At 41.7% G+C, this 22657-nt stretch overlaps 1 protein-coding gene across 2 annotated transcripts in view; it reads left to right on the forward strand.

Moving 5' to 3' along the window:
• pak1 (p21 protein (Cdc42/Rac)-activated kinase 1) overlaps positions 1–21918 on the forward strand; it is a 78949-nt gene extending 57031 nt beyond the window's left edge. The window contains exons 4-15 of one of the 2 annotated variants that reach the window (XM_063004411.1): positions 331–478; positions 628–665; positions 1717–1833; positions 8195–8384; positions 11633–11696; positions 11795–11843; positions 11999–12111; positions 13567–13684; positions 17962–18061; positions 18283–18479; positions 19747–19884; positions 20976–21918. In XM_063004411.1, coding sequence (XP_062860481.1) covers positions 331–478; positions 628–665; positions 1717–1833; positions 8195–8384; positions 11633–11696; positions 11795–11843; positions 11999–12111; positions 13567–13684; positions 17962–18061; positions 18283–18479; positions 19747–19884; positions 20976–21062 — 1359 coding nt within the window. In that variant the 3' untranslated portion in view covers positions 21063–21918. The remainder of the gene's footprint in view (positions 1–330; positions 479–627; positions 666–1716; positions 1834–8194; positions 8385–11632; positions 11697–11794; positions 11844–11998; positions 12112–13566; positions 13685–17961; positions 18062–18282; positions 18480–19746; positions 19885–20975) is intronic. The other variant, XM_063004412.1, reaches the window with a different exon arrangement.
• The last annotated feature ends 739 nt before the right edge of the window (positions 21919–22657 follow it).

Raw genomic sequence — 22657 nt, forward strand, 5'->3', positions numbered from 1 at the left:
GTCCGGGACTTTACACAGACATGATTGGTGGTGTCTCAGGGGTGGGGTTGGCCAAAGCCCTGTGATGGATTGGCACCTTGTCTTGTTCCAGTGTTTCCTGGAGGAAAGGGACCAACTGTGACACTGACCAGGATAAAGTGGATGATAAACATGAAATGAAACATTAAGGTTTATATTGTTTTTGAAGCAGCTTTGTTTGCTCATAGGAAAACTGGTACAGTACACACTGTTTGAGACAGTCCACAGGATAATTGTAATCCAAGCCTGTGTGGTGATGTACAGTCATGACCAAAATTCATTTTATTATTTTTGTACGGTGCATGTGTTTAGGGAATGCCTGAACAATGGGCACGATTGCTTCAGACCTCGAACATCACCAAGCTGGAGCAGAAGAAGAATCCTCAGGCTGTTCTGGATGTGCTCAAGTTCTACGACTCTAAAGAGACGGCCAACAGCCAGAAGTACATGAGCTTTACAGGTCAGAGCTTCATCACGGGAAACAACAGCCAGATGCATACACACACACACACACACATACACACACACACACTCACTTCTCCCACAGGAGGTCATGCTCTCTAATCAAGCTCATGTTCATGGTGTGTGTTTTATCTTCATGTTTTTCAGATAAAAGTTCGGACACCTACAGTTCCTCCAACGCAACAGTAAGTGACCAGTAAGAGTGGAGATGTTTGTGCTGTAAGACACTTAAGGCAGGTTTTTTTTTTACAATTTTTACACGACCCAGGCAACACAAACAATGAGTCTTACTCTCTTTGTTTTGCTCTGTACAATCTGGTCCCACATTGGTTTACAAGATGTAACATAAAGCCTCCACAAGGGGGCGATCATGTACAAGTCTGTTTCGGGAATTTGTGCTGTTAAAATTTGTCTATTTAATTATTATTATTTTCTATGCGACCCTACCTAATTTGAAAAACCGTGCTTTAAGGCATAGACAACCTTGGGTAAAGGGCGACTGTGTACGGAAAGGGCTGCTGATAGTCTGCGGCTCTTCTTGGTCAGTGAAGAGGTGGGGCAAGTGTAGAGGAGTTATTGTCAGGATTTACCAAAAACTAGATTGGGAGGGTAAAAGGGTGGTGGGGAGGGGCATTAGACATTTTAAACCACACTAGTTTTGCTTTGGGTCATTGTCTTGCCGGAAAACAAACATCATACCGCTGTTTCAATTTTTTTTAATCCAAAATGTGTCTTTGTGTATTTGAGCACCATTCATTTTCCCATCAATCCTGATCAGAGTTCCTCCAGAATCCTCCAGTTCCTGATGCTGAGAAGCATTACCATAACATGCCATCACTAGATTGTGCATTCCTTTGGCCATGCTGGCTCTTTTTAAGCTGGGGCGGCACTGTGGCTCGGTGGGTAGCACTGTTGCCTCACAACAAGAAGGTCCTGGGTTTGATCCCCTGGTGGGGCGGTCCAGTTCCTTTCTGTGTGGAGTTTGCATGTTCTCCCCATGTCCATGTGGGTTTCCTCCGGGAGCTCTGGTTTCCTCTCACAGTCCAGAGAGGTGCAAGTGAGGTGAATTGGAGATTGTCCATGACTGTGTTTGACATTAAAACTTGAACTGATAAATCTTGTGTAACCAGTAACTACCTGTCCTGTCATGAATGTAACCAAAGTGTGTAAAACATGATGTTAAAATTCTAATAAATAAATAAAGAAGCTCTTCCTAAGCTTTGTTTTTCTTATCAGCAGAACTCGAAGACTGTGTCAGAAACCCCCGCTGTAGCGACTGTGTCAGAGGATGAAGACGAGGATGAGGCCACACCACCACCTGTAATCGCTCCTAGGCCAGAACACACCAAATCAGTAAGTTCAATCATTTTTACATTCACATCACTTGCACCCTTCACTTGTCTCTCCTTTCATCCTTGCTCACTCCCCTTCTTCCCCCCTTACCTCTATCCTCCGGGCTTTGTCTCCATGCTTTGTGGTTTGGGTATCTCTAGGTGAGTGGGAACTTAAATGAGTTCTGTGAGTCGTTGGCGTGCCTTTAGGATCAGTAATTAGGGAAGAGAGATGTGCTTTCAGACAGATTTTTACTGAATATGGGACGCTGTGTGTAGGCTTTGTTTTGTCTGAGCAGACATAACAATAACATCATCTACAGAGGGAATTTTCAGAACACTTAAATACATCATTTATCATCATGGCTTTGATTCCCTGGTAGAGAGAGCTATTAGGGTTCTTTCTGTGTGGAGTTTGCATGTTCTCCACATGTATGTGTGGGTTTCCTCTGGGTGCTCCGGTTTCCTCCCACAGTCCAAAGACGTACAAGTGAGGTGAACTGGAGATACGAAATTGTCCATTGAACTGATGAATCTTGTGTAATGAGTAGCTGTCCTGTCCTGTCATGAATGTAACCAAAGTGTAAAACATGCCGTTAAAATCCTAATAAATAAATCATGTACTGTATTTGCTTTAACAGATGTGCCATACGCTGGGGTGGTGCAGCGTTAAATACGCTAGACCACTACTTATCAGATTTGCGGTTCAAATCTCAGCAGTATTATCAGCCAATCGGGTGACATGATTGGTCTAACAGCCTAGTTATTAGGAGGAGCATTTGTCGGTATGCTCTCAATGCAGGTCCCAAGCTCGGATGCAATAAGGAGGGTTGCATCAGGAAGGGCACCCAGCACAAAAACAGTGCCAGATCAGGTATACGGACCAGAATGATCCACTTTGGTGACCCCTGTTCTTTCTAGCCGATGTCCTTACCTAGTTTTAGTAGACTGAATGATGGTGTGAGGTAGAGTGAGGTGGTGCATGTGGTATTGGGATAGTAAAGCCAAAAGTATGCAGACACCAGAGCATAAGCTTTAAAATCATGACTTTTGTTATAAGATCTAACCCCTATACCAAGCTCTACTCCTACGTGAATGTTTTCCACAAGATTTTGGAGTGTGTCATTTGGGATTTTGGCCTATTCAGTCAGACACTGATGCTGGCTTTCAAGCTACATCCTGATTAATCCAAAATGGGTTCACTGGGCTTGAGAACTATGTCTATGTGGACCTCACTTGCTCATGGGATTCTCTTAACTGTTGCTGTAAAGTTTAAAGATTACAAACCAAAGATAACATCTTAAATAAGAGGAGGGGTGTCCACATACTTTTGGGCATGAGTAAGTGAGTGAGGATACTTGAACATCTTGTGATACCAGTGTTGGTAGAATGTAGTTGAACGATTAAGTGTGAGGTGGATGTGAGTGCATAAAGGTGGGCATTAATGAGGATGGGCATGAATAAGTGAGAGCGGGCATGCATGTTACGAGGTTCGAAGGATAATTGGAGCAGTATGAATCCTCGTTTTGAAGCCGGAGGACAGTCGTTAGGTGATTAAGGAGATGAAGCAGGCTGCTGTGATTGCTGACAGCTTTGATATGGATGAGGATGGGTGCTGAGCCTCATTAAACTTCACTCGAACCAGAGTCACAACACACAAGATGGATGATCTGCCGAAATACGAACGCTCGCTGATACACACAGACGTTCCTGCTCTGATTTAAAACACCTGATGTGTCATTGATTTAGCCACAGTCCTACATTTCAGGTCATAGCAGGTGTCGACTGGCATCATCAAAACATTTGCTTCACCTTTTGAAGAATGCGCTCATGTTTGATCATTGTGGTGAGGTGGAACTCAAGTGGCCTGCATAGAGCCTCAGCCCTACTGCTCTTGAACTGAATCTGGAATGAATAAGAAAGTGTTTTTGATTTTGAGCCTTGATTTTTGCCTGACCTCACAAATGAGACCTGGGTGACTCAGCGGTCTAGTGCACCACTACTGCTAAGATCTCGAGCTCTCGGGTTCAAATCTCAGCTGTGCTTTTAATCTGGCCGAGCTTCCAGCAGGCACAGTTGGACGTGCCTGAGAAAGGGAAAGAGTTAAATGGGTTCCTCATTACTGCTGCCTTTACTGGCTGGTCAAGGTCCCTGCACGAGAGAGATGGTTCACAGATACAGCTCTCTTCGCACTTTTCCACCAAAAGAACCCTGGTTCTTGAACCGTTTTTGTTCAGGTTTCTTCGAACCTTGGTGTTTTGTAGAGAACCGACCCACGTTTCCACCAGATTTTGAGAACCGAGCATGCATCATCGACAGTGGGTGTTACACAATGAAAGTAAAGAGTAGTAACATGATGGTGGAGCGTGTCTATTATGTGCCAGCATGTGTGTTGTTGTTACAGATGTTTGTTTTTATGCAAAAAGCAGCACTCAACTATTGGTGGTAAAAAGACGTAGACGTGTTTGTCGCCATTGTTGCTTTATTTAGTGCGTTCACATGAGAAGCGTTTTTTGTTCTATGCTCTCACCGTGACCCTCGGCGCAAATAGTCGATTTGCTCAGCGCTCGGCTTGAGAGATAAAACATCACTAAAGTTCCACGACACGAACATCCACCTGTGTGAAATAACCATCAAATCCACTCTAAAAGCTCCACATGTATCTGTGTTTAGCTGGATTTACTTCACGTGTAGTTTATGCAGCTCAGGGTTCTGAGAATCGGCTTCTCGGGAGAGTAAAAAAGCGTAACGTGGCTGATTGTACTAAAAGTGTGACACAGAAACACTAAATTTCTCTCCGTTATTACTGGTTATAAGTGCTCTGTACTGCACAAATTCATAGCTTGTTGTTTTAGTACAAGCCACGTTACACTTTATTTTTCATGTTAAGCGTTTTTCGTACTGTCTGGTCACTGTTACTACGTCATATCACACAGTTCATTTCTTCATTTCTTCATCAGCGAATATCAGCGGCAAACCGGCTCAAAATTTAATCAGGTGGACTTTAGAGGATGAAAGTTTAGCACCAAAGCTGTTTAGCGGCTTCTTATATGAAAGCACCCAAACCTCTACACTGTGACACGCCCACAGTTGACGTCACAGTTCGCGCTGAAAAACCAAGTATTCTGTGATGCCAGATTAGATCGTTAGTTCGCTGTCTGGAACCTCTTTTTTTCGGTGGAAACACGCTGAACCGGTTCAAAATCAAGTTTACGAATCGGAATGGAGACGGATCCGTGTCGGTGGGAAAGGGGTATTTGTGGAAAAAAGAAGCAGCCAATTGGAGGTGCATGTGATAGTTCGTGGCTCTTCCTGGGCAAGGCCTGAGTGGTGCAGTGGTGAATGTTGCAATCAGGGAAATTGGAAATGACTAAATTGGGAGGAAAATGGGGAAAAAACCTGTTACTGTCCAGTGAGAGAAGTGTCCATTGACTGCATTGGTCTGCTTTGTAAAGAAATAAAGAGGTTGGGGTTTCTTTTTTGTTCTGTTTTTTTATGCATTTTCTCCCCTTTTTCTCCCTTTTTAGCGCGTCCAATTGACCGATTGCTTCCTCTCCACCAATGCCGATCCCTGCTCTGATTGAGTAGAATGAAGCTAACCCATGCCCCCTCCGACACGTGGGCAGCATGCCGTATGCATCTTATCACCTACACTTTGACTAGTGCAGTGCAGCTCAGCCTTGTGTACAGAGAGACACACCCTGACAGCACTCTTTTCCTCATCTCTGTGCAGGCGCCATCAATCAGCCAGCAGAGGTCATAATTGCACCAGTCATGAGAGAGAGACCCCATCCGGCTTAGTCCCGCCCATATCTGAACAACAGGCCAATCGTTGTTGCCACTTAGCCGGCAGGCAGAGCTGAGATTCGATACGATGTATTTGAGATCCCAGCTCTGGTTCCAGCGTGTTTTTACCACTGCGCCACCTGAGCGGCCGAGGTTGGGGTTTCTTAATACTTAAAGTCTGCCTTCATATCGAGAGTGTGAGAAGCATTAATTTCCCCACACGAGTGTTTCACTGAGTTAATAGCTACAAGGAACATTCAAAATTAAGAATTCAATTTTATTATGTAACACAATGTCAATATTAATTTGATAATCAGTGGTTGGTTTGACTTAAATAAATCAATTTCCACTTTACTTTTCCATTTAAATACCAGCCCAAAACACTAGTTTGAAACACTAATAACAGACTGAAACAAGTCTGAGCCAAAATACCAACAGGTCCAAGACAAGTCTGAGACTCTAGAGTCTGGGCTGGAGTCCTGCACTCATCTGTTAGTTGGGCTTTACACCATCTAGTCATTTTGTGTCACACTTGGAGTAGCTTTGAGGTCTGGGCTGTGTCTGTTAATTGATTATAGACATTATGCAGCATGTTTTCTCAGCAGCGCGAGTAATGATTACTCCTGCGGGATTCGGAGAGGGGGAACGACTCGCTGCTGGCTCGTTTAGTCCCAAAACACAAAGCAGGTCTTTGTTCTGAGATTAGAATAAAGACTGTTACTTCTCTACACTTGGACAGGAGAGTCCACCCAGCTTTATAAAACCTCTGTGTGTGTGTGTGTGTGTGAGTGTGTGTGTGTGTAAGCAGAGATCTTTCTCTCATGGCGCCATGTTGCCGCGCTGCATTGCCAGCTGACTGCACCTGATTCCTCTTTCAGTTCTTTTATCTCCTGAAAGCAGATCAGAAAAGCTGTGTGATGTTTTTTTAAACAGACGAGGGTGAGAAGATCAAAGCTTTAACGTCTAAAATAAATCAGATTGTACCAAATATAACACTAAATCACTGGTACAACTGGTTAAACCAGCCATAACTGGTCGATCCTCATTGATCCTCATATACAGTATATTCTGGTGTAAATCCAGTTCTGAGTGGCAATCAGAAATCAGAGACCATTTTACTGGGTCACACCTATTACAGATCTTCAAGGATTTGGATATCCCTTGTTATATTTGATACACAAATGTGCCAAAACATTAGGACCACCTCCCAAAAAGTACATGGCAATGCCTGTTTCATATGATTGTGCATGTGAGGGTGAGGGAACTATTACTTTTACATTTTCAGTATACAGTTAAGGGTTTAGGACCTTGCTTAAGGGCCCAACAGTGGCAGCCTGGCAGCAGTGGGGCTCGAACTGACAACCTTCTAATTACTAGTCCAGTACCTTAACCACTAGGCTACAACTGCCCCACAGCAGACAAGTGGCCACAGACAGACTAACAGATCTACAAATTGCAGATGATTTTAATCTTGGTGATGAGGTATACAAGTCACAACATACACTTTATCGAAGCCTTCTGTGCATGATTAGGCTGGTCAGAGTGCCCATGCTAACTCCTGTCCATTATTAAGAGCACCTACAATGGGTACACAGGTACCAGAACTGGATATCAGAGTGATGGAAGAAGGTCAACTAGTTCAATGAATCCTGTTTTCCCAAAGATGATGTAGGCGGCTGGGCAAATGTGAATTGGCACCAGTGAGCACTGTAGAACCATCAACCTTGTTTGTACAGAAGACGCCCTGCAAATATTGTTCTGGTACCAGATGCCAAAAGTCACATCATTTTTTTTCTCTATTTATTTATGCATTTTCCCCCTTTTTTCTCCCAATTTAGCATAGCCACTTCCTCCGCTGCTGGGAAGCCTGATTGCGTTCGAGGAGGGTATATTTGCCTGCTCCATGCCCTTTCCGACGTGTGCACAGTCCTCAACCCCTTCTTTTTCACCCTTGCTTTTGGTGGATTCGCACATGAGGCTCATCCACCTCTGCAGGTGCCTCGGTCTGCTAACCAGGGTCCTTGCACAGCTTTTGAAGACCACACTCACTTAGTTTGGTGTTTTTCTCACCCAACAGGCTCGATGGCCAAACTGTGTCTGTTGCAGGCACTGCCAACTGTGCCCGCTAGAGTAGCAGTAGGTAGGGAGCAGAGCTGAGATTCGAACCGGGGTGTTCAGAATCTCAGTGCTGGTGTGCTAGCTCCTAATTGTTTTTTTTTAATAGAACATAAAATGTAGTTTGTGCAGATGTTACTGCACATATAAAAGTAATGACATTTCTTTTCTGTAGGTACTGTGTTAAGTATTTGTGTCCAAACTTCTGCAAAAGGCTGTACCTAGTGAGCAGACCTGTATAAACAGAAGCTGGTTCATTACCAGGTACATCATGCCGAGGAGACAGCAGGAGGAGCTGAGAAATAAACCGACTGTCTGTGAATAGGGCACCGACTGTTCCTTGTAAATATTTTATTCCAGGTTTAAATGGAACAGTTCAGTAACGTGGTTATTAATATAAAAAACACAGAATCTTCCTTTCATGTCTTTTTCTGCTTTTCTTCATTAACAGTGCAACTTCTATGATCTTTCTCTTTCCTCAGATTTACACTCGCTCAGTAATCGAGCCTCTGCCTCCTCTCCCTGCTGCCAAAGATGCCCCTCCGTCACCTGTGTCTCCTCCAGCTGCTGAAGGAAGCACCGCCACGCCCGCAGCCCCTGCCTCGGCACCTCGCGCGGCCGACAAGAGCCGCAAGAAGAAGATGTCCGACGAGGAAATACTTGAAAAACTAAGTACGTTTTTTGCTTTAGAACTTACAGTACCAAAGTTTATGCATCTCACCAAACACCACCACACCTCATGCGCCAGCCATCTGTGAACAGGGCATTACTCCTCATCTGGTACGGTTTGAACACGATTTCAGTATAAAGCTTGGTTGACTGTGGCCAGTGTCACCCATATAGCAGCAAGTTTTAATTTATGGCAAACCTGCCAGATGTCAGTGGTAGCTCAGAAGGTTGCTGGTTCAAACCCTGCTAAGTGCCATAAATGTACATTTCCTCTCAGCATTAAGTTACAGGTTATGTTTTTTTCCCAACCATGGCACCATGAACTTTATTTCCTGTTTAGTATCTGCAGTCACAGGCACAATCATGAGCTATAGTCTATATAGTATATTTTTGACCATTTTTTGGACAAAGAAGCATTTTTAAATTATTCAGTCACAGAAAAAGTAGTTACAGAAATTATAGAAATTCCAAAACTGACATAAAATACACTAAATGGTCAAAAGTGTTTGGACACCTGACCGTGATCTTACTGGACATCTGATTCTAAAATGATCGATTCCTTTTGTCTGCTCCTGTTAGACATACCCACAGTGAATCATTCATTCACATTTGAATCGTTTGAATCGTTAATTCACATTTGACTAGGCATGGTTTTCACACCGGATACCCTTGCTGACCCAACCCTTACACTGATCCAAGCTTGGGACTGGCACTAAATGCTTGAGACTGGCCCTAAATGCTTGGGACTGGCACTAAGCTACCCCAGTAGCAATGTTCAAGTAACTTTCTGTATTTGTGATCCCAGGGGGAATTCAAACCTTTGGAACTATGCTGTTATCAGCAGCCTGGCTTTGACCATCGTGCCACAGCTTACACATCTGGTTCTAAAATTGTGGAATTATGGGAATGCATTCCACAAGAGTCTGTGGTGTGTCTTGAGGAATTTGTGCCCCTTCAGTCAAAAAAGCAATTATTTTTAAAGCTTTTGATTTGTTTATGTAGCTCTTAGAAGTAGGCGTGGCTGAAGCACCTTCACACAGCTTTTGTGGTGTAATGGTAAAAGCCACGAGTTCTGGGGGTTCAAAAACTAGGCTGGGGTCACAAATACAGAAAGTGCATGGTGGTACTTGAATCTAGCTATTGTTGCGGACACATTACAGTACACCTTTAGTCCTGGTCCTAAACCCAGATAAAAACTTCTGAATCAATCGTGTATGAATAATCTGCTGTGATTCACATGCTTCTGGCTACAGATTGTACGATTCATTTTGAGTCATTTCTTTGATTTATTTTTAATATTTGTTAGGTGACTCAGTAACAACGAGATGGAAGTTTTACTGACTAACACTAACATGTAAATGAGTATGCTGAATATTCTGTCTCAAGACGTTTCTCTTAAGATCTGTATTTTATAAAATATTCATGCTACAGATGCACTCAGGATGCCCTCTGCTGGTAAGAAAGGTACCCTGCTTCAAAACCTTTCAGTCTGTCTGTTCTCTCCTTCCTACAGTGCCCACTTCTTTGTGGTTACCAGGCAAACTTAATAAACACTTTGTCAATATACTTACATATAACAAAATCTAGTGTGACGCTTTCCAAGAAGAGAAAAAAGAGTAATAGTATACAGGATTTTTAGTATTTACATAAGAAATGATACACTCAGTGACAGAAAAATCAGTAATACTACTGTATAAATGGCACTATAAATTATGAGTGTGTAAAGTTACTATGCAAGATGTGCAGAATTTGTAGAATGTGCAGGATGAGTCTATGAAGGCAGGGGGTAATCAGTAATCTGTGTGATGGAGGCTGCAGCTATTGGAAAAAAGGCTGTTTTTGTCTGTTTGTGTGTGTCCTGTACTGCTTGCCAGATGGTAACAGGCAAACGGGCAGCGTCCAGGGTGAGACAGTGCGGCTGAACTACCACACGATCATGCTCCGGGTCCTTTCTGTGTGGAGTTTGCATGTTCTCCCCGTGTCTGCATGGGTTTCCTCCGGGTGCTCCGGTTTCCTTTCCTCCCACAGTCCAAAGACTTGCAAGTGAGGTGAATTGAAGATACTAAATCGTCCATGACTGTGTTTGATATAACCTTGTGAACTGATGAATCTTGTGTAATGAGTAACTACCGTTCCTGTCGTGAATGAAACCAAAGGGTGTAAAACATGATGTTAAAATCCTAATAAACAAACAAACAAACCACACAATCATGCAGTGGGAGAGGATGCTCTTACTGGTGCTGTGGTAGAAGTTTACCAGGAGGTTTTGGGGGAGTTGAACCTGTTTCAGCCTCATCAGGAAATACAGTCTCTGTTATGCCCTCATGCTTAGGAATGAGGTGTTAGGAGACCATGTTAAGTGCTTGGATATGTGGACTCCAAGAAACATTCCACTACTTTTCTAGAAATGTGGAGGGGGGTGGTGCACTCTGTGTGTGTGCCCTTTGTGGTCTGAAGTGAACAATCTTGACATGATAAACTACGTTCCCAGCTTTTGTCCCTACTGAAACTAGAATGTACGCTGTCCCCAGTCTTTGAATTTATTCTGTACTCTGTCTTTGCTTTTTTCCCTTTTTTCTCCCGATTTTTAGCACGTCCAATTTGTGTTATGCTCCCTCTATACTGGTGCTGACCCCCGCCCCGATCGAGGAAAGTGAACTGACACACGCCCCCTTCGACACATGAGCAGTACCCGACTGCATCTTTTCACCTGGACGAGGCGAGTTTATATGCGATCAGCATTGTGCACGGAGAGCCACACCCTGATCAACACATTATTCTTCTACTCTGTGCAGACGCCATCAATCAGCCAGCAGAGATTGTAATTGCATCAGTTATGAGGTCCCTATCCGGCTACCTCCCTGGATAAACAACAGCCAAACGTTGTTCATATAGCCGGATGGCAGAGCTGAGATTTGATACGATGTATTCTAAATCCCAGCTCGGGCGTGCTAGCGTATTTTACCGCTGCACCACCTGAGCAGCTTCCAATTTGTTATTCTGCTGAAAAGTTCAACCTGAGCGCTCGGGTGGCTGAGCAGTAAAGCAAACTAGACCACCAGTGCTGAGATCTTAAGCTCTTGAGAAAAAAGAGAAAGTGGGAATGGCGTGTTCTGTGTGTATTTTATTCTGTGATTTAGGAGAAAGAGCAAACAATGCAAGTTGTAACCATACAGTGCCACCATCACCCCTTCTTTGCCCGGTGAACATTACAGATGTTTGTGTCTGATTATACTCTTTCTCTTTTTTAGGGAGTATTGTTAGTGTGGGCGATCCTAAAAAGAAGTACACTCGCTTTGAGAAGATTGGACAGGGGTGAGTCTTTTATTCACATCTGTGTTGGCATCAGTGCCAAACAACTTCAAAAAGAATAAAAACCCTTTAATGCATTCTTTCTTTAATCCTGATCTTAGGGCTTCTGGAACAGTCTACACAGCAATAGACATCGCCACCGGACAGGAGGTAAACTTCAAAGACTCAATGTGCCTTTCAAAACCCGTTACATGTTTATATAAAAGCAGTTGTTTTTCTGCAGTCTGTTGAACTAGAAGAGCAAGAAAGAAAGAAAGCTGGGTGTAAACTGTGTACCAAATGTTTGCACATTATGCCATTTATAGGTAGCGATTAAGCAGATGAACCTGCAGCAGCAGCCCAAGAAGGAGCTCATCATCAACGAGATCCTGGTCATGAGGGAAAACAAGAATCCCAACATTGTTAATTACCTGGACAGGTGAGAACAGTCGAAAAGCTCAGTGATGCATCAGAGACCGTTATGAATTCTGAGTAGCTGAATTCTGAAAAGCTGGGATAGGCTTATAGTTCATTTAAATAAATCATTTAAAATGTATTACCTCATCATTTTTTATACAGCTGTTGATGCCCTTGGGTGGCACAGCACTGCAGAAAGTTCAGGCTCTTCAGAAGCACTCCTTTGGCCTAATCAGGTGCTCAACAGACACAATTGGTTGTGCCTGAATATATAAATTTCACTGTCTGTTCAAGGTGCCAGCATGTGTAGTGGTGGAACACACAGGGCATACCGTGACTCCATACATGATATGGCTCTCTGTGAGAATCCACTGCTGGCAAGTGTAAGGAAGCACTTGGCTATGACTGTCCTCAGACAGCGTGGAATTTTAGTGAGGACTAAAATTATTACTTTAGAGCCGCTCAGGTGGCGCAGCGGTAAAAACACACGCTGGAACCAGAGCTGGGATCTCGAATACATCATATTGAATCTCAGCTCTGCCTACCAGCTAAGGCTGAGCAGCCACATGAACAACGATTGGCCTGTTGTTCAGATATGGGCGGGACTAAGCATGACTGGTGCAATTACGATCTCTGCTGGCTGATTGATGCGCCATCAATCAGCCAGCAGAGATCGTAATTGCACCAGTCATGAGAGAGAGACCCCGCACAGAGATGAGAAAAGAGCGCTGTCAGGGCGTGTCTCTCCATACACAGTGCTGATCCGCACTGCACTCGTCAAAAGTGCAGGTGACAAAATGCGTACGGCTGCTGCCCACGTGTCGGAGGGGGCATGGGTTAGCTCCGTTCTCCTCAATCAGAGTAGGGATCGGCATTGGTGGAGAGGAAGCATGGCGCAATCGGGCAATTGGACGAGCTAAAAAGGGAGAAAATGCATAAAGAAAAAAAAAGAATTTATTTTAGGGTAAAAAAAGTGGAAAAATATAAGAAAAAAATGAACTATGTCATTCATGACCCCTAAAATGAAGTGCTTAACTTAAAGAAAATCACTCACTTGTCTAATTGGAGCATCCAGATAGATGTGACAGGATGTTCATAATAGTGTTACATATCACAACCAATTACAAATACAAAAATATGTTACATATCACACCTGCTTGCAGCAAAACAAGTGCTTAATCTTGAGCATCCATGAAGTGATTACATAGCGAAACATGCTAGTTCCTGCTTGGAGCTGAATGTCCCAGAATTCCCTTTCTATATATCATTTTTACAGTCGGTCCATTGGGGTTTGGCTGTTTCTATAGCTACCCCCCTTTTCTCTGGCAGTAATGTGGCTCCCGGGAACATTCAGATGGATTTCTATGGTTACCGCTTCATCTTAGCATTATGTACCGCCCCAGGCGAGCGTTGTCTGGTTGCCCTAGCTACCCTGATTAACGCAGCATGTTGTTGTGGTTCTGTCTGGTTTTTGTAGTTATCTGGTTGGCGATGAGTTGTGGGTGGTGATGGAGTATTTGGCTGGAGGCTCTCTGACCGATGTGGTGACTGAGACGTGCATGGACGAGGCACAAATTGCCGCAGTGTGCCGAGAGGTGGGGGAAAGTTTTTGGAAGAATGACAGAATATATAGTCTGTTTTAAAATTCCTAACATTAGATAGTGTACATCGTCTGGAAGCACTAGGGTTAAGTTATGAAGAAGGGTTAAGTACATAGTCTGAAAGCACTGGAGTTAAGTAGGGTACATAGTGCTAAAGCACTAGGATTACGTACAGTACATAGTTCTGTAATACTAGGGTTGAGTAAGGCACAAAGTTGTTTAATACTAGGATTAGGTAAGGTACGTAGTTCTAAATTCTAGGATTGAGTACGAAACATAGTTCTCTAATACTAAGGTTAAGTAGGGTACATAGTTCTAAAATATTAGGGTTGAGTAGGGAACATAGTGCTATCATACTAGGGTTAAGTAAAGTACATAGTTCTGTAATACTAGGGTTAAGTAGGGTTCATAGTTCTTTAACACCAGGGTTGAGTAAGGAACATAGTGCTATCATACTAGGGTTAAGTAAAGTACATAGTTCTGTAACACCAGGGTTGAGTAGGGAACATAGTGCTATCATACTAGGGTTAAGTAGAGTACATAGATCTGTAATACTAGGGTTGAGTAGGGAACATAGTTTCTATAATACTAGGGTTGAGTAGGGAACATAGTTCTTCAATACTAGGGTTGAGTAGGAAACATAGTTCTTTAACACCAGGGTTAAGTAGGGTACATAGTTCTTTAATACTAGGGTTGAGTAGGAAACATAGTTCTTTAACACCAGGGTTGAGTTGGGAACATAGTTTTTTAATACTAGGGTTGAGTAGGGAACATAGTTCTTTAATTGTAGGGTTAAGTAGGGTACATAGTCCTAAAATATTAGGGTTGAGTTGAGTACATAAACAGAAGGCACTGGAGTTGAGTAGGGTATTTAGTGCTATAAAACTATGGTTAAGTATGGTACATAGTAATGTAAAACTAGAGTTGGGTAGGGAACATAGTTCTTTAATACTAGGGTTGAGTAGGAAACAGTTCTTTAATACTAGGGTTGAGTAGGAAACAGTTCTTTAATACTAGGGTTGAGTAGGGAACATAGTTCTTTAATACTAGGGTTGAGTAGGAAATAGTTCTTTAATACTAGGGTTGAGTAGGAAATAGTTCTTTAATACTAGGGTTGAGTAGGGAACATAGTTCTTTAATACTAGGGTTGAGTAGGAAACAGTTCTTTAATACTAGGGTTGAGTAGGGAACATAGTTTTTTAATACTAGGGTTGAGTAGGGAACATAGTTCTTTAATTGTAGGGTTAAGTAGGGTACATAGTCCTAAAATATTAGGGTTGAGTTGAGTACATAAACAGAAGGCACTGGAGTTGAGTAGGGTATTTAGTGCTATAAAACTATGGTTAAGTATGGTACATAGTAATGTAAAACTAGAGTTGGGTAGGGAACATAGTTCTTTAATACTAGGGTTGAGTAGGAAACAGTTCTTTAATACTAGGGTTGAGTAGGAAACATAGTTCTTTAATACTAGGGTTGAGTAGGAAATAGTTCTTTAATACTAGGGTTGAGTAGGAAATAGTTATTTAATACTAGGGTTGAGTAGGGAACATAGTTCTTTAATACTAGGGTTGAGTAGGAAACAGTTCTTTAATATTAGGGTTGAGTAGGAAATAGTTCTTTAATACTAGGGTTGAGTAGGAAATAGTTCTTTAATACTAGGGTTGAGTAGGAAATAGTTCTTTAATACTAGGGTTGAGTAGGGAACATAGTTCTTTAATACTAGGGTTGAGTAGGAAATAGTTCTTTAATACTAGGGTTGAGTAGGAAATAGTTCTTTAATACTAGGGTTGAGTAGGGAACATAGTTGTTTAATACTAGGGTTGAGTAGGAAACAGTTCTTTAATACTAGGGTTGAGTAGGGAACATAGTTGTTTAATACTAGGGTTGAGTAGGAAACAGTTCTTTAATACTAGGGTTGAGTAGGGAACATAGTTTTTTAATACTAGGGTTGAGTAGGGAACATAGTTCTTTAATTGTAGGGTTAAGTAGGGTACATAGTCCTAAAATATTAGGGTTGAGTTGAGTACATAAACAGAAGGCACTGGAGTTGAGTAGGGTATTTAGTGCTATAAAACTATGGTTAAGTATGGTACATAGTAATGTAAAACTAGAGTTGGGTAGGGAACATAGTTCTTTAATACTAGGGTTGAGTAGGAAACAGTTCTTTAATACTAGGGTTGAGTAGGAAACATAGTTCTTTAATACTAGGGTTGAGTAGGAAATAGTTCTTTAATACTAGGGTTGAGTAGGAAATAGTTATTTAATACTAGGGTTGAGTAGGGAACATAGTTCTTTAATACTAGGGTTGAGTAGGAAACAGTTCTTTAATATTAGGGTTGAGTAGGAAATAGTTCTTTAATACTAGGGTTGAGTAGGAAATAGTTCTTTAATACTAGGGTTGAGTAGGAAATAGTTCTTTAATACTAGGGTTGAGTAGGAAATAGTTCTTTAATACTAGGGTTGAGTAGGAAATAGTTCTTTAATACTAGGGTTGAGTAGGGAACATAGTTGTTTAATACTAGGGTTGAGTAGGAAACAGTTCTTTAATACTAGGGTTGAGTAGGGAACATAGTTGTTTAATACTAGGGTTGAGTAGGAAACAGTTCTTTAATACTAGGGTTGAGTAGGGAACATAGTTTTTTAATACTAGGGTTGAGTAGGGAACATAGTTCTTTAATTGTAGGGTTAAGTAGGGTACATAGTCCTAAAATATTAGGGTTGAGTTGAGTACATAAACAGAAGGCACTGGAGTTGAGTAGGGTATTTAGTGCTATAAAACTATGGTTAAGTATGGTACATAGTAATGTAAAACTAGAGTTGGGTAGGGAACATAGTTCTTTAATACTAGGGTTGAGTAGGAAACAGTTCTTTAATACTAGGGTTGAGTAGGAAACATAGTTCTTTAATACTAGGGTTGAGTAGGAAATAGTTCTTTAATACTAGGGTTGAGTAGGAAATAGTTATTTAATACTAGGGTTGAGTAGGGAACATAGTTCTTTAATACTAGGGTTGAGTAGGAAACAGTTCTTTAATATTAGGGTTGAGTAGGAAATAGTTCTTTAATACTAGGGTTGAGTAGGAAATAGTTCTTTAATACTAGGGTTGAGTAGGAAATAGTTCTTTAATACTAGGGTTGAGTAGGGAACATAGTTCTTTAATACTAGGGTTGAGTAGGAAACAGTTCTTTAATATTAGGGTTGAGTAGGAAATAGTTCTTTAATACTAGGGTTGAGTAGGAAATAGTTCTTTAATACTAGGGTTGAGTAGGAAATAGTTCTTTAATACTAGGGTTGAGTAGGGAACATAGTTCTTTAATACTAGGGTTGAGTAGGAAACAGTTCTTTAATACTAGGGTTGAGTAGGGAACATAGTTCTTTAATACTAGGGTTGAGTAGGAAACAGTTCTTTAATACTAGGGTTGAGTAGGAAACATAGTTCTTTAATACTAGGGTTGAGTAGGGAATATAGTTCTTTAATACTAGGGTTGAGTAGGAAATAGTTCTTTAATACTAGGGTTGAGTAGGAAATAGTTCTTTAATACTAGGGTTGAGTAGGGAACATAGTTCTTTAATACTAGGGTTGAGTAGGAAACAGTTCTTTAATATTAGGGTTGAGTAGGAAATAGTTCTTTAATACTAGGGTTGAGTAGGAAATAGTTCTTTAATACTAGGGTTGAGTAGGAAATAGTTATTTAATACTAGGGTTGAGTAGGGAACATAGTTCTTTAATACTAGGGTTGAGTAGGAAACAGTTCTTTAATATTAGGGTTGAGTAGGAAATAGTTCTTTAATACTAGGGTTGAGTAGGAAATAGTTCTTTAATACTAGGGTTGAGTAGGAAATAGTTCTTTAATACTAGGGTTGAGTAGGGAACATAGTTCTTTAATACTAGGGTTGAGTAGGAAACAGTTCTTTAATACTAGGGTTGAGTAGGAAATAGTTCTTTAATACTAGGGTTGAGTAGGGAACATAGTTCTTTAATACTAGGGTTGAGTAGGAAACAGTTCTTTAATACTAGGGTTGAGTAGGAAACATAGTTCTTTAATACTAGGGTTGAGTAGGGAACATAGTTCTTTAATACCAGGGTTGAGTAGGGAACATAGTTGTTTAATACTAGGCTTGAGAAGGCACTAGAGTTGAGTAGAGTATTTAGTTCTATAATACTAGTGTTAAGTAGGGTACATCTCTTTCTCTCTAGGATAAAAGGATCTTAAGATATTTATCTGCACATTTAGTAACTTTATCTTTGTTTGCTCTTTTGTTGTTTTGTAGTGTCTTCAGGCTCTGGAGTTCCTGCACTGCAATCAGGTGATCCACAGAGACATCAAGAGCGACAACATCCTGCTGGGCATGGACGGTTCTGTAAAACTCAGTTAGTACATTTAAACCACTAGGACTTCTATCTGTCCGCATTTCTGCATTGGTTTTGTTTTAAATTTTTACCCATCAGATGGCGCTGTGGTCACGTTTTCCAAATGCAGCCTCTCCGTTATTCTGTTCCAATTCTGTTAAAGGGCCCTCCTGAGTTCCGTTTATGACATTTTATTAGTACATATCAGGTCTTATCACTAACGCTCCTGTTTCTTCTGACAGCTGATTTTGGCTTCTGCGCCCAGATCACACCAGAGCAGAGTAAGCGTAGCACCATGGTGGGCACTCCGTACTGGATGGCTCCAGAGGTTGTAACACGCAAAGCTTACGGGCCCAAAGTGGATATCTGGTCACTGGGTATTATGGCAATTGAGATGATAGAAGGAGAACCTCCGTACCTCAATGAGAATCCTCTCAGGGTAAGAGTGTTGATGATGATATTAGAAACCACGTAACGGCCCCATTTCTTTTTAGCTTAGATTCCACAATGTGTAAAACTCTACTTTAAGATTCTGGTCCATGTTCACATAATTGGTATATTGGGAAGGTGGTAGCCTACTGGGTAAAGGTTTGGGCTATTAATCGGAAGATTGTCTATTCAAATCCAGCCTGTGCTTTGCAGCCACTGTTGGGTCCTTGAGCAAAGCCCGTAACCCTGCTGACCCTGCGCTCTGACCCCAGTTTCCAAACAAGCTGTGATATATGAAAAAACAAATTTATCCTACTGTACACGTGTATCTGTGTATATGACAAGTAAAGGTGTTCATATAGTGGATACCGAAAATATTCAGACCCTTTAACAATACCCTTTACAGAAGTAATCCCCTTTGGCAGCAGTTACACCTGTAAGTCTTTTTAATTAGGCCTTTATAAGCTTGGCACACCTGGATTTGGACAGCTTATCTCATTTTTCATGGCAGATCCTCTCAAGCATCTCCAACATATTGGATGGTAAGCATCTGTGAACTGCCATCTTTAGTGTTTGCATGCTCTCTGGAGAAGGGTTTTTATGAGGATGTTTTTGTATTTGATTGCATTTATCCATCCCTTAATTGTTACCAGTTTCCTTGTTCCTGCTGATGAGAAGCACCCCAATAGCATGATGCTGCCACCATCATGTTTTACTGTCAGGTTTATTTTAGCCAGGTAGTGTGCAAACTGCTTGCTGTTTTGAGTCATACAGAGATACATACGTGATACAGTTAATTCTGGGATCCCAGCACTGGCAGGTGATAAGAAGCGGCTGCAGATTGTACACAAGTCAGAGGGGGCATGTTGCTTAGATCGACGGTTGTGCAAGCTGCAGAGGATTCACAACTGGGATTCAGAAATTGCTGGATTGGGAGAAAAAAAAACCTTCTTGTTTTATAAGATGGCTGAATGTACTGCAAAAACAAATTAGGTGGACATTTGTTAGGTAATAAACAAATATTTGTGGGTAGTAGATAATAATGTGGAACGTTGGTATCTCACAAAGAACATTACATTTACATAATTATTTGTATAAACAGTATTAATGTGTATTGGTTACAGTACATTTTTATTATTGAAACCTTGATGTTTAGGTTTTGAATAGCGGTGTGTCGTGATTATCAAGTGTTTACTGTAGAGTGTGTCTTAGTTTTCATGCTGAGTGTTTCCCTTTTCTCCCTCTTCTTCATGATTCATGCTGCTGCGTTTGTATAGGCGCTGTATCTCATCGCCACTAATGGCACTCCAGAGCTGCAGAATCCTGAGAAACTATCGTCAGTTTTCCGAGATTTCCTCAACCGCTGTCTGGAGATGGACGTGGAGCAAAGAGGTTCTGCTAAAGAGCTCTTACAGGTACCCATGTGTCCTTGTATGTGTACAGTTTGACTTGGAGTCCCTTAATGGAATATTTTCCTTCTCAAATCAGTAGTGGATTTTAAGATTAAGGACCCATTTAAGCTGAGATTAGGTTACGTACAGGTTTAATCCAAAACTCTGAGAAATCATTGTGAGAAAAGGGGGTAATTAAAGAGGTAACAGAATCTAAAAATAATCTGTCCTCAGTAACATTACACTGTAAAGGATTAACTGTCACCTCACAGCAAGAAGGTCCTGGGTTCGATCCCCAGGCGGGGCGGTCCTGGTCCTTTCTGTGTGGAATTTGCATGTTCTCTCCGTGTCTGCGTGGGTTTCCTCTGGGAGCTCCGGTTTCCTCCCACAGTCCAAAAACATGCAGCCAGGTTAATTGGAGACACTGAATTGACTTATAGGTGAATGTGTGTGTGTGTGTGTGTGTGTGTGTGTGCCCTGCGATGGACTGGCGCCCCGTCCAGGGTGTTACTATGTGCCTTGTGCCCATTGAAAAGCTGGGATAGGCTCCAGCACCACCCCCCTGACCCTAATTGGATAAGCCGTTAAGAAAGTGAGTGAATGAGTGCAAAGGATTATTGAATATTTTTAGCTGTTTTACCACTGTTTTTAAGATGTTTTACTACGGTTTTAACCTGGTCAGGTTCATGGTGGGTCCGGTTTCCATGGAATCACTGGGTGTAATGCAGTAACACAACCTGGACAGGATCCCATATTTAGGGGTTGCCACAGTAGATCTGGTCTGCATATCTAATTAAGCACAGTTTTAGAGGGGCACAGTCATGCTGGAACAGTTAAGGGCCTTCCATAAACTGTTGCTGCAAAGTTGAAAGCATATAATTTTTTTCTATAGTTGATTTATTACACCTGATAGCAGTTATTGTGGCTAAAACTCAATAATTCGGTCCTCATTGTTGACTTGCATGCATTTTGCCCCGCTCTGTATAATATAATAGAATAGGTCTAGTGGGGTGGGTGTATGAATAAGTTCCTGCATTCTTCTGAAGGTACATATGAGCTTGTTTATAGTTTCTGTTTCTTGTATGTGTGACACTTGGCTTGTTTCTTCTCCTCAGCATCAGTTCCTGAAGGTGGCAAAGCCGCTCTCAAGCCTGACGCCACTAATCCTCGCAGCTAAAGAGGCAACCAAGAACAACCGCTAGCACAGCAAAGCCAAGCGCAACATGACCTGTTCTCTCCTGAATTCTGTCCCAACCCTACAGCAAAGTTACTGTCTCTCTCTGTATTTATGTAGGCCGGAGCACTGAGAGCGACTGTTTTTGCTACCCAAGGTTGCTGGGCATGCACATTAAGAGATGTATTGGCTCACACAGGTCATCCCGGAGGCTCATGACGATGTATGTGTATGACATGACACTGTATGTGAAGGATCCAGTGGAGCACACTGTATATTTGACCAGACTTGTTTTTTTTTTCTTTTTGCTCGTGTCTCTATGTTGGTTTGTTTGTGCACTCCATGGATGCGATGAAGTGAATGATTTTTTTTAATCACAATGTTTTGTACGTCCGTGCGTGTCAGAATGACGCATCATTTAGTGGAAGTTGCAATATGAGTCATAGGACTGCTATACTGAGTGTCATTCAATAAATCAAATGATGCTGGTACGGACCGAGAAGAGTCTGCTGCACGAAACAGAACAAAACAATGTAAACAATGAAACGACTTAAAGGAAACATTTGGCAGCAAATTTAAAAAACAAAGAGAATTTGACCATTTTGCTATAAATGTAGTTGAGAGAGATTCTGTCTGATCTGGACTTTTCATTCATTGTTAGCTACATTATCCTTGTAGATGTCATTGGACACTGAACACTACTTGCTTGATCAACAAGTAGTATTTTGCCAAATCTTTCCTTTACTGGATGCTTGTTGTGCATGATGAGCGTTTTCTTTTATGAACAGTAGTGTTAATTCGTCCCGCTTTTTAAAATCAGGATGTACATTTGTTAATAAAAATAAAATTACAACCGTGATCACGGTCTTTGTGTTGTCGCAAACACTGAGCGAACATCAGTGTCGATGTCATTTTTTTGTAAATGTAGCGTCGATGTACCTTCAGCCTTAAACTGTGACACAGAGACGGGTGAAGACGACACTGCACAAACTAGGGGTATCCAAACTTTATGTTTACATTTGCAGACGGTTTTATCAAAAGCGACTATACAACTTGAGCTATTGAGGTTAAGGGGCCCAACAATGGCAACTTGGCAGTTGTGGGACTTGACCTGGCAACCTTCTGGAAACCTTTTAGTCCAGTACCTTATGCCTAGTTCACACCACATGATTTTTGCCCTGATTTTCGCTCGCCGACTGGTGTTCGCTCTGCGATCGAAACTCGGCTCTCAATCGCTAGTGCTCGTGGACTGAAGAGAGATTTCTAGCTTGTCAAATATCTGGATCTGAGTCGCCCAACTGGCAATGAGTGCTATGTCGAACAGCCAATGAGAACGCAAGATACAGGATGAGGGGAAACGCAGGGGAGGAGTTGTAAAAAGGTGGGACATGGGCATAATATATTTTATATCAGAATACATCTGTACACACACAAGTTTTACAGTATTTCTGACCTTACCATTCTGTACAAAACATAACACCAAAAAATATTTACTAAGCTCCAACTCACTATAGAACAATCCATCGCGTTGCCAAATCCACTCAGATTCATTTATTTTTTCTCCTTCATTTTACGCTGCATATCAGCGCACAAACTTTGATCGCTCGCTACTTGTTGACGTGC

The sequence above is a fragment of the Trichomycterus rosablanca genome, chromosome 11 (genome assembly GCF_030014385.1).
Source record: "Trichomycterus rosablanca isolate fTriRos1 chromosome 11, fTriRos1.hap1, whole genome shotgun sequence".
Classification (NCBI taxonomy): domain Eukaryota; kingdom Metazoa; phylum Chordata; class Actinopteri; order Siluriformes; family Trichomycteridae; genus Trichomycterus; species Trichomycterus rosablanca.